The sequence below is a fragment of the Schistocerca serialis genome, chromosome 4 (assembly GCF_023864345.2).
Source record: "Schistocerca serialis cubense isolate TAMUIC-IGC-003099 chromosome 4, iqSchSeri2.2, whole genome shotgun sequence".
Lineage (NCBI taxonomy): Eukaryota > Metazoa > Arthropoda > Insecta > Orthoptera > Acrididae > Schistocerca > Schistocerca serialis.
The window spans coordinates 188,418,415-188,431,514 of record NC_064641.1 but is presented as its reverse complement, the minus strand read 5'-3'; the positions used below and the strand labels follow the sequence as shown (position 1 = coordinate 188,431,514).

Genomic DNA, 13,100 nt, shown 5'->3' with positions numbered 1-13,100 from the left:
TAAACTGCTGTTGGTAACATTTCTGGAGTGGGCATGAAATTTAGCCTTTTAGTCTAGACCTTCACTGTACCCCAGTCCAGATGATTATCAGATTAATTACTGTACAACTTCCTTCATCTTGTCTTCTTGTACAAGTGACTGAATTTTGCTTTCTGGTTTGCAGACATTTTAAGCTGCATTGATTGTGCTTCTGACCATGTTATATTGTCAACAGATTATGAACAAACCAATAGTGTGGTGATGGGTAGTACATTATCATCTGTTGTGACAAACCTATACTAGGAATACTTTGCAGCAAAGACATTAGAATCCACCTAGTTCAAATCAACATGTCCCAGTCTGTTCATGGATGGCATGTTTGTGGTGTGGCCTAAAAATGGTTCAAATGGCTCTAAGCACTATGGGACTTAACTTCTGAGGTCATCAGTCCCCTAGAACTTAGAACTACTTAAACCTAACTAACCTAAGGACATCACACACATCCATACCCGAGGCAGGATTTGAACCTGCAACCGTAGTGGTCACGCGGCTCCAGACTGTAGCACCTAGAATGGCTCGGCCACTCCGGCCGGCTGGTGTGGCCACATAGAATGAAGAAACTTCAAGATTTCCTGGAACATTTAAACTCTATCCATCCTGACATATAATTCATATATCTAAAAACAAAGATAATGTGAGTTACCAAACGAAAGTGCTGGCAGGTCGATAGACACACAAACATACGTACAAAATTCAAGCTTTCGCAACCAACGGCTGCTTCATCAGGAAAGAGGGAAGGAGAGGGAAAGACGAAAGGATGTGGGTTTTAAGGGAGAGGGTAAGGAGTCATTCCAATCCCGGGAGCGGAAAGACTTACCTTAGGGGGAAAAAGGACAGGTATACACACGCGCACACCACACACACACACATACACAGACACAGACACAAGCAGACATTTGCTGTGTCTGCCTGTGTCTGTGTATGTGCGGATGGCTGTGTGTGTGTGTGTGTGTGTGTGTGTGTGTGTGTGTGTGTGTGTGTGTGTGTGTGTGTGTGTGTGTACGTGTACCTGTCCATTTTCCCCCCTAAGGTAAGTCTTTCCGCTCCCGGGATTGGAATGACTCCTTACCCTCTCCCTTAAAACCAACATCCTTTCGTCTTTCCCTCTCCTTCCCTCTTTCCTGATGAAGCAACCGTTGGTTGCGAAAGCTTGAATTTTGTGTGTATGTGTGTGCCACCACTACAATGGGGACTTCCTGCAGTACAGAAGGAATGTATTCCCTTAACACCCACATTTGTAATATTGATGCACCATACAATGACGAGACAAAAGTCATGGGATAGTGATACACACACGCACAAATGGTGGCAGCATCGTGTACACAACATACGAATAGGCAGTGCATTGGCAGAGTTGTAATTTATTCTTAGACGATTCATGTGGTAAGGTTTCTGACTATAAATAGGGGCCAGCTACTTTTTCTCAATGTGCTAGTAGTAAGATGATTGCTGGGTCATAGTGTGTATAGAAAACTTGCATTGTGTGCTTCCACACATACTGATCTCTATCTCCAAGTCTCAAACCATTACCATGTGTCACAAAGAAATTTGATGTTAAAAACTCTGGTCAATATAGTTTGAACTCCTACAGATAAGGAGAGCCATGCCAAAGAATTAGGATACCTATGAACAGTGTTCCAAAGGAACATGTTCTCAGATCATCATCAAATTGAGCGGGTGTTGCAGTTGAGATATAGAATGCCTGACGAAGAATATGAGACTGACACAGAGAAGTTGAGAGAGAAGAGGGGTATAATGCACTCTGCCTTGTTCACGTGCACTCTGAGTGATGATCATTGTCTCTTGTTAACAAGTTTCAAATCTGACAGCAAGCTGAAGCATTCCAGAAAGCAATTATTGAAGACTGATTCTCAAATAATGACAAATAAAAATTCGCTGGAGATGGGTGATAGATACACAGCAGAGGATACATTTATTGTACTGTAGACTGATTGATCTGAAAGGAGTGCAGTTTTTGAATTTTATAGTAATGTTAGAATTTATTGCACAAATTAATCTTTCTTTTTTTTAAAAAAAAAGAAAAAAGAAAACAGCTTTGGTCGAACCTCCTCAATGACGGACATACATGCTGTAGGACTGTGGTGCCCCACACTCATTTATTTAACTAAATTTTGTGTGATGTTTCCACTTAATTATATCTCAATTGTAGAAATGATGTGTTAGGTTTGCCTCAATGTTTAGAACTGATCGTGGTTTGTGGGTGTAGGTTGTAAATAAATGTCACTTCTATGGAAGAAGCCACCCAGTGTGAAGTCACAAGTTCTAGATGGTCAATTGACACTACCATTATGAGGAATCAGGCAGGCAGGAAATTGTATCATTGTTTCCCTTCCTATGTGACATGTTGCTCCATCTTACTGAATCAAAATATTTTAATTAATTACTGTGCTCACATGCAGATAAACAATTTGCTGTAGTAAAAATATTGTATATTTTTTTACTCTTACTGCATTACCAATATCAACTTAAAAGGAAAGTAACTTTTGATTGCAACAGCTTCACACAGATCTCTACGCCCAAACTTTGTAATTGTTGTTTGTAAAAATCATTTTTAAAAAGAAACTTACCTCATTATTAAAGATTGCAGTTTATTTAATTTCTCTTAAGCTGGAGCTTATAGACAAATAGTAATTTGTGATCTCTAAGAATTGGCAACTTGTTGTTTCTCAGTGTCCATTCATGTGAATAGAGGCAAATTATCACTTTGTACTTCTGTTATCTTCAGTAGGTCCACCCTTGAGTGTGAGGTTGGCACAAAAATTTTCTATTTTAAAATTACTCAGTTGGGATCTATACTGACAGTGCTATATACATTTGTAATAATTATAGATAATACCCTTGCCTCTCTGTTGTATATTAACTGCAGAGAAAGCAGAGTAAGATTTTGCAAAGTTGTTATTACCAGCCTCACAAAATCACAGTGGTCCACAATTCACAAGCTTCATACTTTTTTGAGATGCCATATATTGATGCTTCTCCTATCCCACTTAAGATTGAAGCATATAAAGCGTAACTTTTTACATATGGCATTTCTTATCATTCCATTCACTTCAGTAACATGATGGATTGTTCACATGGGTGCTGCTTACGGTGTAATTTGAACTTCATTACTCACACAGGAGTGGTATATGGAAGGCTGATTTTTTGCACCCTGAAATGTTTGTTGTGGAATTTTCTGTTTTTGTTAATTATTTGGTTTCTTTCTTCATTTGTTCGTAGCCCTGGCTTTTCAACATTTTCGGGATACATTGAAATTAAACAAGACTTTGCCATTTGTGTACCACTTCTTTGTATGCCCTCATTGTCTATTAATTGAAATTGATAATGGTCCAACACACTTGGCCAGTATGCCTAGTCACTGTCTGCATTTAGTCAAACAAAGATATAAGCAGACTATATTAGGTGACAGCCAAAATACGCTTGAACAAAACCTGGCAGAACTATCACTTTTTAGAACTGAAAGGAAGTGCTGTAACCAAAACTTGTTTCTGTTTGTATTATCGCTTTTTTTAGGTGGTATTGGAGTTAGCATATACACATAAATTCAATAATGAACTACACATTTCTAAAAATATTAAGTGGTGCAGTAATCTTGATATAGAATATTTATTTATTGTATTTTCTTATTTCTTCTTAGTTCCCATCCGTTTACTGCAAAAATCGACGCCGTGCTTTGGAACATACACTGGACAGGTGTGTGCCATTTGCATTTGATTTGGAAGTTGGTATTTTTGCACATCTATTTTTAATATTTTTTTGTACATGTTCATTAATACACTTGATTTTTTTTCCCTTCAGGTTTCATAATGATGACAATGGAAATGCACCATTCTTTCTCTTTGGTGATTTTAACTTCCGAATTGACACTCAAGGTGTTGTGAAAGTTAGTTTCCATTTGTATATGAACAATTCTTAGAGTATAAACAGTCACCCCACAGCATCCATAGGTTTGCATTTTTGTGTATTTTGCTCACAATTTTATTATCAGATTTTTATTTACTTTGTGTACCTTTTCTTGGCTCCACTGTGTTTGTAGTTTCTGACTTCCATAAATAATAAGATAGATTTTTATTTTGTACTTTAAATTTATATATTTTTACCTCTGTTGTATTGTGGTCTCTTAAGCAATTTTTAATAGAATGCTGTATTGATAGCAAGCTGTGAAGTATTGACATATTATTACCGCAGTGTGAAATTACACTTAAGGTTATGCTTAGCATTACATCTGGTTGGCATATAACTTTCCTTTTGTAGACATTGATGAACTCCTTTCCAGAGATGAAATGTACAATATTGTCAAGTTTTTGAACCATGATTATTTTCTGTGTTTTGTGTAATTATGGCATACCAAGAATATTTCACCAAGTCATGAAGGTAGATGGATGTTACCTCCAGCTTTCTTGTTTATTCAGTAAGGCAGTTTGCATTCCAGGTGTGACTCCCATCTGTAGATGAATGTAATAGGTGCAAGGGTAGTGTAGTGGCTTGTTTGTGGTTTTATTGTTGATGATAATGGCAGAAGGTAGAAAGTGAAACTTGGCGACAGCACATATCCTACTCATCTTGAATAGTGGTAGTTAGGCTGCTGAGATTAGTGTCCCCATCTGATGGAAGGTTGACCAAAAACAATGTCACAAGCCCTCACTATGCAAGACACTGTGGAAAGATTTGTAATCGACCCAGGGCATTAGCACTAAGTAAGGTGATTTAATTTCACTATTTGTTCCTCCCTTGCCAGCCAACTAATACTGATGACAAGTTCACCATCAGAATTGAAACCAGCCATCCCAAAAGGAGCCCCACCACAGAAGCATAAATTAATGACCCTGGCTACAAAAGGGTGTGTGTTTTTCAGGTGCACAATAACAACTGATGTGTTATGTTATTGAGTTGTTATTTATTTTTTAAAAAACATAACAAATGAGTACTAATATATAAAATATTTGGATAAATCCAAATCTTAGAAATTATGACGAACAGAACTCAAAGCTACAATCTCAAATCTGCCTTGGAGTGCAGTTGATGGCTCACATGAACTTCAAAATACTCAACCTCTCAATAGCTCTAAGTGCTCATATACTTTCTCTATTGAAAATGCCTTTTTTTGCTGTGCTGTCCAGTAAATATGTAAATTACATGGCATATTGTAATACTTTTCATAATTCTAGAGACTGAATGCTACTTTTGCAGGTGGCTGATATAGTCTGTCGGTAAACTGAAGAGAAAGCGAGTGAGTGAGTCCACACACTGCCTACGAAATTAAAAAAAATTAAAAGAATTGAAATCATTAATAGATAGAACACAATAGTCTAAAATTGCTATGAACAATTATAGTTTTATAAAAAACAACAAATAAGTTGAACGCCATTTTCATGCATAAATCAGATTTTTTTCCCTGACTACTACTGGGAATTTGTCAGAAACAAACCAGAAGTTAGAGAGGTGAATGTTAACTTAATTCACATCAGCTCCCAACTGAAAAATTTAACTGAATAATCCCATACAAAATAATCACATCTGCATATTTTATGATTATAAGAGGGCCCACAACACAGTATTACAACCTAGACTGTTTTCATTTTAAATTGTTGTGGTGTGGCCCCCTAGCCTACAGCCTAGATAGCCTGCACATAAAAGCAGCCGTGATTGTATACACATTTGTGGAAGCTGTACACTGCAGCTCTTGCACCACCAGAAACCTGTTTCATAGCAGGAAAACATTCTAGATATTTATGCTGAAGTGCATCATCACTTGGAAGTGTAGTACCACACACCCAAGTGAGTACTCCTTGCATGATTGTCTTTGTTACAGTCTCTCTTTGATTTACATTTGCTGTGTGCTTTGTAATTATTCTGTTATTTGATTCTCTTTTTAAAAATGCATCGAATGAGCATCAGCTGTGCTCACGTCTTTCTCTTCTTTGTTATCATAACTCTGTGATGTCAGACCCGCTACCAGCCGCACATGTGCCTACAGGGGCAGTAACCAACCACACAAACCGCCACCATTTTGGCAACAGAATCCTATCCTATGGTTCACAAAGTTATAAAGCCAATTTGTAACTGCAGATTACACAAAGGGCTCAACAAAGATATGACCTCAGAGGCGCAAGATATTCTGGCATCGCCATCATGCACTTATCTTTACTCAACTATCAAGAATGCCCTGATACCCACCTCTCGCATTCCAAGGTGAAGACAAGAGAAGCTACTCTGCAGCGAAAAACTAAGGGATCATTCTCCGTCACAGCTACTGCACTGCCTGTGTATGTTAGTAAGCAGTGTTGTTAATGAAGACATCCTGCAGAATATTTAGTTATCGCACCTGCCATCCGATACACAGAAGACATTAACAGTGTGTGCTGGTGATATTCATAAACTTGCACAAACTGCAGATCGCATAGCAGGGATGTTACCGTCTGTGTGCATCACCACAGTTTACCCACAGCCTCGGGCAGATAATACCCTCACTCCATTACAAGCACAGATCTCTGAGCTTGCCGTACAAGTTTCTACCTTATGAACTCAAGAGTACCAGCTGCCAATCCTGTCACCACTGCCCACCAGGAAAGCACAGCTGCTCACACCCATCAGCAAGAGTGTGCTAGTACCGCTGACAGTTTGGCTCTGAGGTGCAGAACTGTTGTTGACTGTTCAAGACAGTCTATAATACAGAACTACAGTTACTGGTAGATACATGTCAGTTTATCTGTCCGTCCGCCTGTCAACCACACCACAACTGTGAGTATGGCCACCTTTTCGCTGCCAATGATTCCACAATCTCAACATATGGTCAAATCACCTTAATGCTAAACTTAGCCTGTGATGCAAATTTGGATGGCAATTCATCGTAGCAGACGTAAAGTGCTTCATATTCGGAGGACACTTCTTATCTTTCTTTGGACTCCTACCTGATCTCTATCGTCAGCACCAACTTGATACCACTACTAACCTGGTAACCAAGGTCGAGTAAATTATGTGGATGACACTGCAGTGCAAATGATAACCAGTGACTCTCCATTCGTAGAGCTTCTGAAGCAGTTACTGGAGAACACATGCTAGATGCCCACACCAGCACCTGTGCAGCATCGAACAGTACACTGTATATTAACCACACCAGAACCACCACTTCATGCTCAGCTGCACCACCTGCCACCTGGCACTAGTTAAACTGAAAGTGGCAGAGCATGAATTCCAGTTCGTGCTCAAACGGGAAGATGCCTCCAGTTGACCAGCAGTTGGGTGTCTCCACTGTATGTGGTCCTAAAGGAGAACAATGGATTGTGCCCATGTGGAGGTTACCGACAGCTTGAGCCAAGAACCATCCCTGACCAGTATCTGATGTTGCATACTGAAGATTTCATTTTCAACATCAATGATAAATGCATTTTTACCACATAGGATTTAGTGCATGTATTTTACCAAATACCTGCGGCACCAGACAACATTGCTAAGACTGCCATCTGCAAACTATTCGGATTGTTTGAATTCACTAGAATGCCTTTTGGACTTTGTAATGCTGCATTCATGTTTCAACGATTCATGGAAGAGATTTTTGTTACGTGTACATCAATGTTGTATCGGTCATGTCAATCTAAGACGAAACACCTGTCACACTTATGGCAGATTTTCACTCGTCTTTGAGCACATGACAATTTTTTGGCATCACCAATTACTATTGTCGTTTCATTCACAACCACGCCCTCCTGGTTGTACCATTGAATTTCTTACGTGGTGCACTGAGGCTAAAGGACAAGCTGCCATGGAATAGTGAGCTGAGTTGGCATTTATCAAGGTGAAGAACGTCATTGCAGGATGCAGCTGGTCACAAATGGTTGCAGTTTGGTAGTTGTGACATCACAGTACAGCAGTTCATTTAATGATAGTATTGTAACATTCTGGAGTTATGGATCTGACAGTTGCTTCAAAAAGTCTTGCAGCTCACTGTCTGCTTGTTGCACTGCAGCAAGAGCTTTGAAATCAACAGTGTCAGTGATTGTTTCAATCCAAGAGAGTGTGTCTGCTGGCACTTTCAGGTCTCTCGCAACTTGGACTATGCAAGTGGTGAACTGTCTGATGTAGTCTATATAGCACAGCTGATGTGTTGATCCTTTCTCCGGACACTGGCAGAAAGCAGACATCAGTGGTTTGTGATCTGTGACTGGGTTAAACTGTTGTCCCTCTAACATGTGGCAAAACTTCTTAATGGAGGAGTATGCAGTGTACTGCTCAGTCATATGTAAACCAGTTCCACAATGAAGGTGATAACTTTCAACTGAAAGAAGCCAAGGGCTGCCAGTATTTGCCTAGTTGCTGTTTCAGTGCAGCACCAATTGCAGTGGCAGACACGTAAGTGATGAAACCCTACAAAATTTCACACCAACCTGCAAGAGATAGACTGGAGTCCAGTTTTCAATTAAACAGATGCGAACAAAAATTATAATATTTTTCTGAACTAATTTATGTCTATCTTTGAAGCCACATTTCCCAAAAAAATAATTAGAAACAGTCATGTAGGCACTGTCAATAAGTCATGGATCACTGTAGGAATAAAAACATCCTGCAGATGTTGTATTATTCCCTCAGAACTTGTAATGATCCAAAGAATTACTGTACCCTTCTAAAGAAGCTAATAAATAAGTCAAAACATACGTGCATGAAGTCTGAAATTGATATGTTTGACAACAAAATAAAAGAATTGGAATGTAATAAAGTGGGGAAACTGGCAAAAAAAAACAAAAAAAAATGGGGACAGGGCACCCATTGAAATTAAACAATGTACCAATAATGTAAAGAAACCTGAAATGATTGCAGAAATCTTTAACAGGCACTTTTTGTCAGCAGCAGAGAAGACAGGCTGTAAAGGTTCTGTGGACGAGTCATTGGCTCTTCTACAGAAAGCTATTAGTAATAGACCCCCACAATTATCCTTATGGCATGTTACAGTAAAAGAGATTGAAATAATTATTACCTCATTAAAAAATAAAAAGTCTGTTGGTGTGGACAGTATTTCCTGTAAAATAGCAAAATATTGCTATAAATGTATAAGTTCAGTCTTGGGCAACATTTTCAATACATCTCTGCAAAAAGGAATAGTCCCGACAGGCTAAAACTAACTGTAGTGATACCACTCTTTAAAAAAGGTGAGAAAAACAATGTTACAAACTATTGCCCAATCTCCCTCTTAACCATTTTTTCAAAAATTCTTGAAAAACTCATGCACAGGATGATTGTCAATCATCTTAGCTACCACAGTATCCTAAACAAAAGTCAGTTTTAATTTTGTGCTGGTCTTTCTACAGAACATGCAGTATTGTGTTTCTCCAACCAAGTTTTGGAAGCCATGAACAAAAAAATGTCTCCAGTAGGTATTTTTTGTGACCTCTCAAAAGCCTTTGATTGTGTAAACCATCTAATCCTTTTGAAAAAGGCATAATATTTGGTTTGGGTGGAACCGTTGGTTCGTGGCTCCAATCATTGCTAAAGGACCAAAGGCAGACTGTAATGATGAGTGGCTCATCCAGAGAACCTGCTTCATGTAAGTTGTGGAGTGCCACAAGGCTCTGTTTTGAGTCCACTGCTATTCCTCATCTTCATTAATGATCTCCCACTTTGTTCTGATTCAAACAGTAAATGTACTCTTTTGCAGATGACACTACAATTCTAATTGACGATTTTACAGACAACAATCTTGAACAAACTACGAATAAAGTTTCAAAGATTGTAGTAAACTGGTTTTCTTCAAATGGTCTCTCTCTCAAGACAGATAAAACCCTTTATATGAGATTCCATACTTCACAAAGAAATTTGGAAGAAATTAACATTAAGTGCAGAGATCAAGAAATACAGAAAGCTGAGGTTACAAAATTCCTGGGTGCTTGTATAGACAGCAAATGTAACTGGTCAGCACACATTCTTCATCTTTATAAAACGCTTAGCTCAGCAATATTTGCACTACGGGTTATTGCTTCAATGGCTGAAGCAGACACCATTAAGGCTTCTTACTTAGCTATTTTCATTCATTAATATCATATGCTATTATATTCTGAGGGAACCAACCTCTCGCAAAGAAAATTTTCACTGCACAAAAAAAATTAGAATAATGAGTGGTGTCCATCACAGGCACTCCTGCAGGTGCTTGTTTCGAAAGATGGGGATCCTTACCACCTCCTCACAATATATCTTTTCCTTGTTGACCTTTGTCTGTGAAAACCCTTCTATCTACAAAGATAACACCCAATTTCATGATTATAACACAAGAACCAATAACAGTCTGCACATTGAACTGAAAAGCCTCACTATGGTTTAAAAAGCAGCTTATTACTCCAGCATTAAGCTGTTTAATGCTCTTCCACCACACATCAAATGCCTCTTAAGGTGTACGTGTTAGAGAAATCTTTTTATGCGGTTGATGAATATGTGAAAGAAAATGTATATAATCACTAAATTTGTAAGTGTTGTAAAATTAGCATAATTAATTTTGAGTACTATCATATGCATATGACAAGTATTTATTGGTATTCCTGTATTTCCTTTGGAATATTTAGTTTATCTTGACTCCTGTATATATTACACACCTGTAATATGTGAAACAAAATGTTCTGTTAACTAAATGTGCTGTTGTTTAGCTGATATCTTATTTACATTGTATATTTTATTGCATTTATGCAAGATATATTTCAACTGTGTACAATCTGACACATTCCATATCATAAATATATTACTCATCCTTAACATGTGGAACAAAATTTTCTGTTGATTGATTGTGCTGTCGTTCAGTTGATTTTTATTTACATTGTATCTTTTTATTGTATTTATACAAGTTATATTTGAGCTATGTAGAATCTGACACATTCCCTATCCTTGTGATTCACTCGTTACCAGGATCTATGGAACAGGAAATGAAATTAAAAATATTCAATAAATAAAATTGACCATTAGGGCAATAGGTGCTTCTGGAAGTGATAACATAGCTTCTGTGTTCCGTAGCAGTTTGTCTTTTTGTCTCAGTAGACCATGCTTGAATTCATTCAGTGGTAGAGCCAGGAGGGCATGGCTGTGAACGAAACCATGATAGAAATTGGTGACACCAAGAAATTGTCATAGTTCTGTACCTGTCATAGGCTGGTGGCAGCCGTATATCTTTAGCATTGATAGTGTAGCGTAGGAATTGAACTTCAGCTTCTCCGAAAATTCACTTTGGTGGGTTGACAAGCAGATTGTGTGCACAAAGACAACTGAAAATTTGCTACAAGTGCAACATGTGTTCTGCCTCAGAGCTTGACATAACCAAAATGTTGTCAGTGTACACATAATAAAAATGTAGGTCATGTCTAACCTCATCCATGAATCATTGAGATGTTTGAGCACCATTACAAAATACAAAAGACATTCTAGTGAATTCAGTGTGTCCAAATGGTGCGCAGATGGCGGTCTTAGCAATATCGTCTGGTGTTGCAGGTATTGGGTAAAACATTCATACATAATCCAATGTAGTAAAAATGCACTTGCCATTTATGTTGAATACAAAATCTTCAATACGCAGTATCAGGTACCAACCAGGGATGGTTCTGGCATTGAGCTGTCTGTAATCTCCTCATGGGCACAATCCATTTTTCTTCGGGAGCACATGCAGTGGAGATGACAGACTATTGCTCGAAGGGTGGTAGGTTCCCTGTGTGTCAATGAGGATTTGTGCTTTGCTGCTTTTAGTTTCTCTGGTGTCAGGCAGCAGGCAGTTTGGTCAAATATGACGTGGTGTACTATCAAGTGCTGTACATGTGCTAGAGAGGGCGTCTATTGTGTGGTATAGAGTCGTGCATGAGGAACTCTGTGAACGGAGAGTTACTGGTTATCACCCGCACTGCAGTGTCATCCATGTGATTTACTTGCCCTTAAATTACTGAGATGGTTGTGGTATCAAGGAGGCCCCTATGGCAGAGGTCATGGAGGAGTCCACAGATAAGAAATCAGCTCTGAGTATGGGGCATGTTGTGTCTACTACAACGAACTGCCACTCAAATTTGCTTTGCAGGCCTAAGTTTAGTGTTAATGTGTATCAACTATGTGTTAATATTGTGAAACCACTGGCAGGGAAAAAAGTAACAGTCATCACAGTTGCAGTGCACCATATGAGCAGATGATAAACTGATAAATCAGCACCCGTTTCTGCCAGGAGCTGTAGCCTTGTAGTATACTGTCTTGTGAACAGTCAACAGCAGCCATCTGAAGAGCCAGTGGCCAACGTCATTGAGTTCCTGTCGAGTTTGCCTTCTTGCGTGGTGGACTGCAGTTTTGCATCTCGGAGCCAAACTGTCAGTGGTGCCAGAAGACTTTCTGATGAGGGTGAGCCGCTGCATTTTCCCAGGGGAGGAGGGTGGGGGTGGCAGCGACAGGATTACTGACTAGTACTCTGAGTTCATAAGACAGCAACTTGGGCCCGAGCTCCGTGATCTGCACTTGCAAAGCGGTGGTGATATTTGCCTGAGGGTGTGAGCAACCTGTCTCAACGCATGCAGATGGATACATCTTCGCTATGTGGCCCATAGTTTGCACAAGCACGTAAATATAACCAGGTCACGCTGTTAATAACTTCTGCGTGTTACATGGCAGGCACAGTAATCAATTACTCTACTGGATTTCTTCGTTGACAGCATTGCTTGCTAACATTCACAGGTGGTGTAGTAGCTGCAATGAAGTGCAGTTTCTTAGCCCTTTTGTGTGGATTAGCTTCTCAGATTTCCTTGTCTTGGATTCCGGGAGACAAGTAATCAGGGTGTTCTTGATAGTTGTGTAGTGAAAAGTGCTGGGTGGTGACACCAGGATGTCTTGCACTTCCATGGCCATATGATTGTTGAGCGCTGCAACATTGTAACGATACTTTGTGTCACCTGCAGTTTCGTGCACTAACATAAGTTGGCTTTCTAGCTGTGCAAAATACTGGACAGGATCGTGTTGCCAAAACAATAGCGGTTTTACCATCACACAATTGGTTATTGTGCCTTTAGGCACATGTGCAGTTGGTAACATTGTTTGACACC

General features: G+C 39.1%; 1 protein-coding gene across 6 annotated transcripts in view; it reads left to right on the top strand.

Annotated features, from left to right (window-relative positions):
* Positions 1–13,100, top strand: part of LOC126475247 (inositol polyphosphate-5-phosphatase A) — a 327,646-nt gene that overhangs the window by 158,074 nt on the left and 156,472 nt on the right. For 5 of the 6 annotated variants that reach the window (XM_050102946.1, XM_050102949.1, XM_050102944.1 and 2 more), the window contains 2 exons: positions 3,698–3,753; positions 3,859–3,943. In XM_050102946.1, coding sequence (XP_049958903.1) covers positions 3,698–3,753; positions 3,859–3,943 — 141 coding nt within the window. Of the gene's footprint in view, positions 1–3,697; positions 3,754–3,858; positions 3,944–13,100 lie in introns of those variants that run through there. The other variant, XM_050102945.1, reaches the window with a different exon arrangement.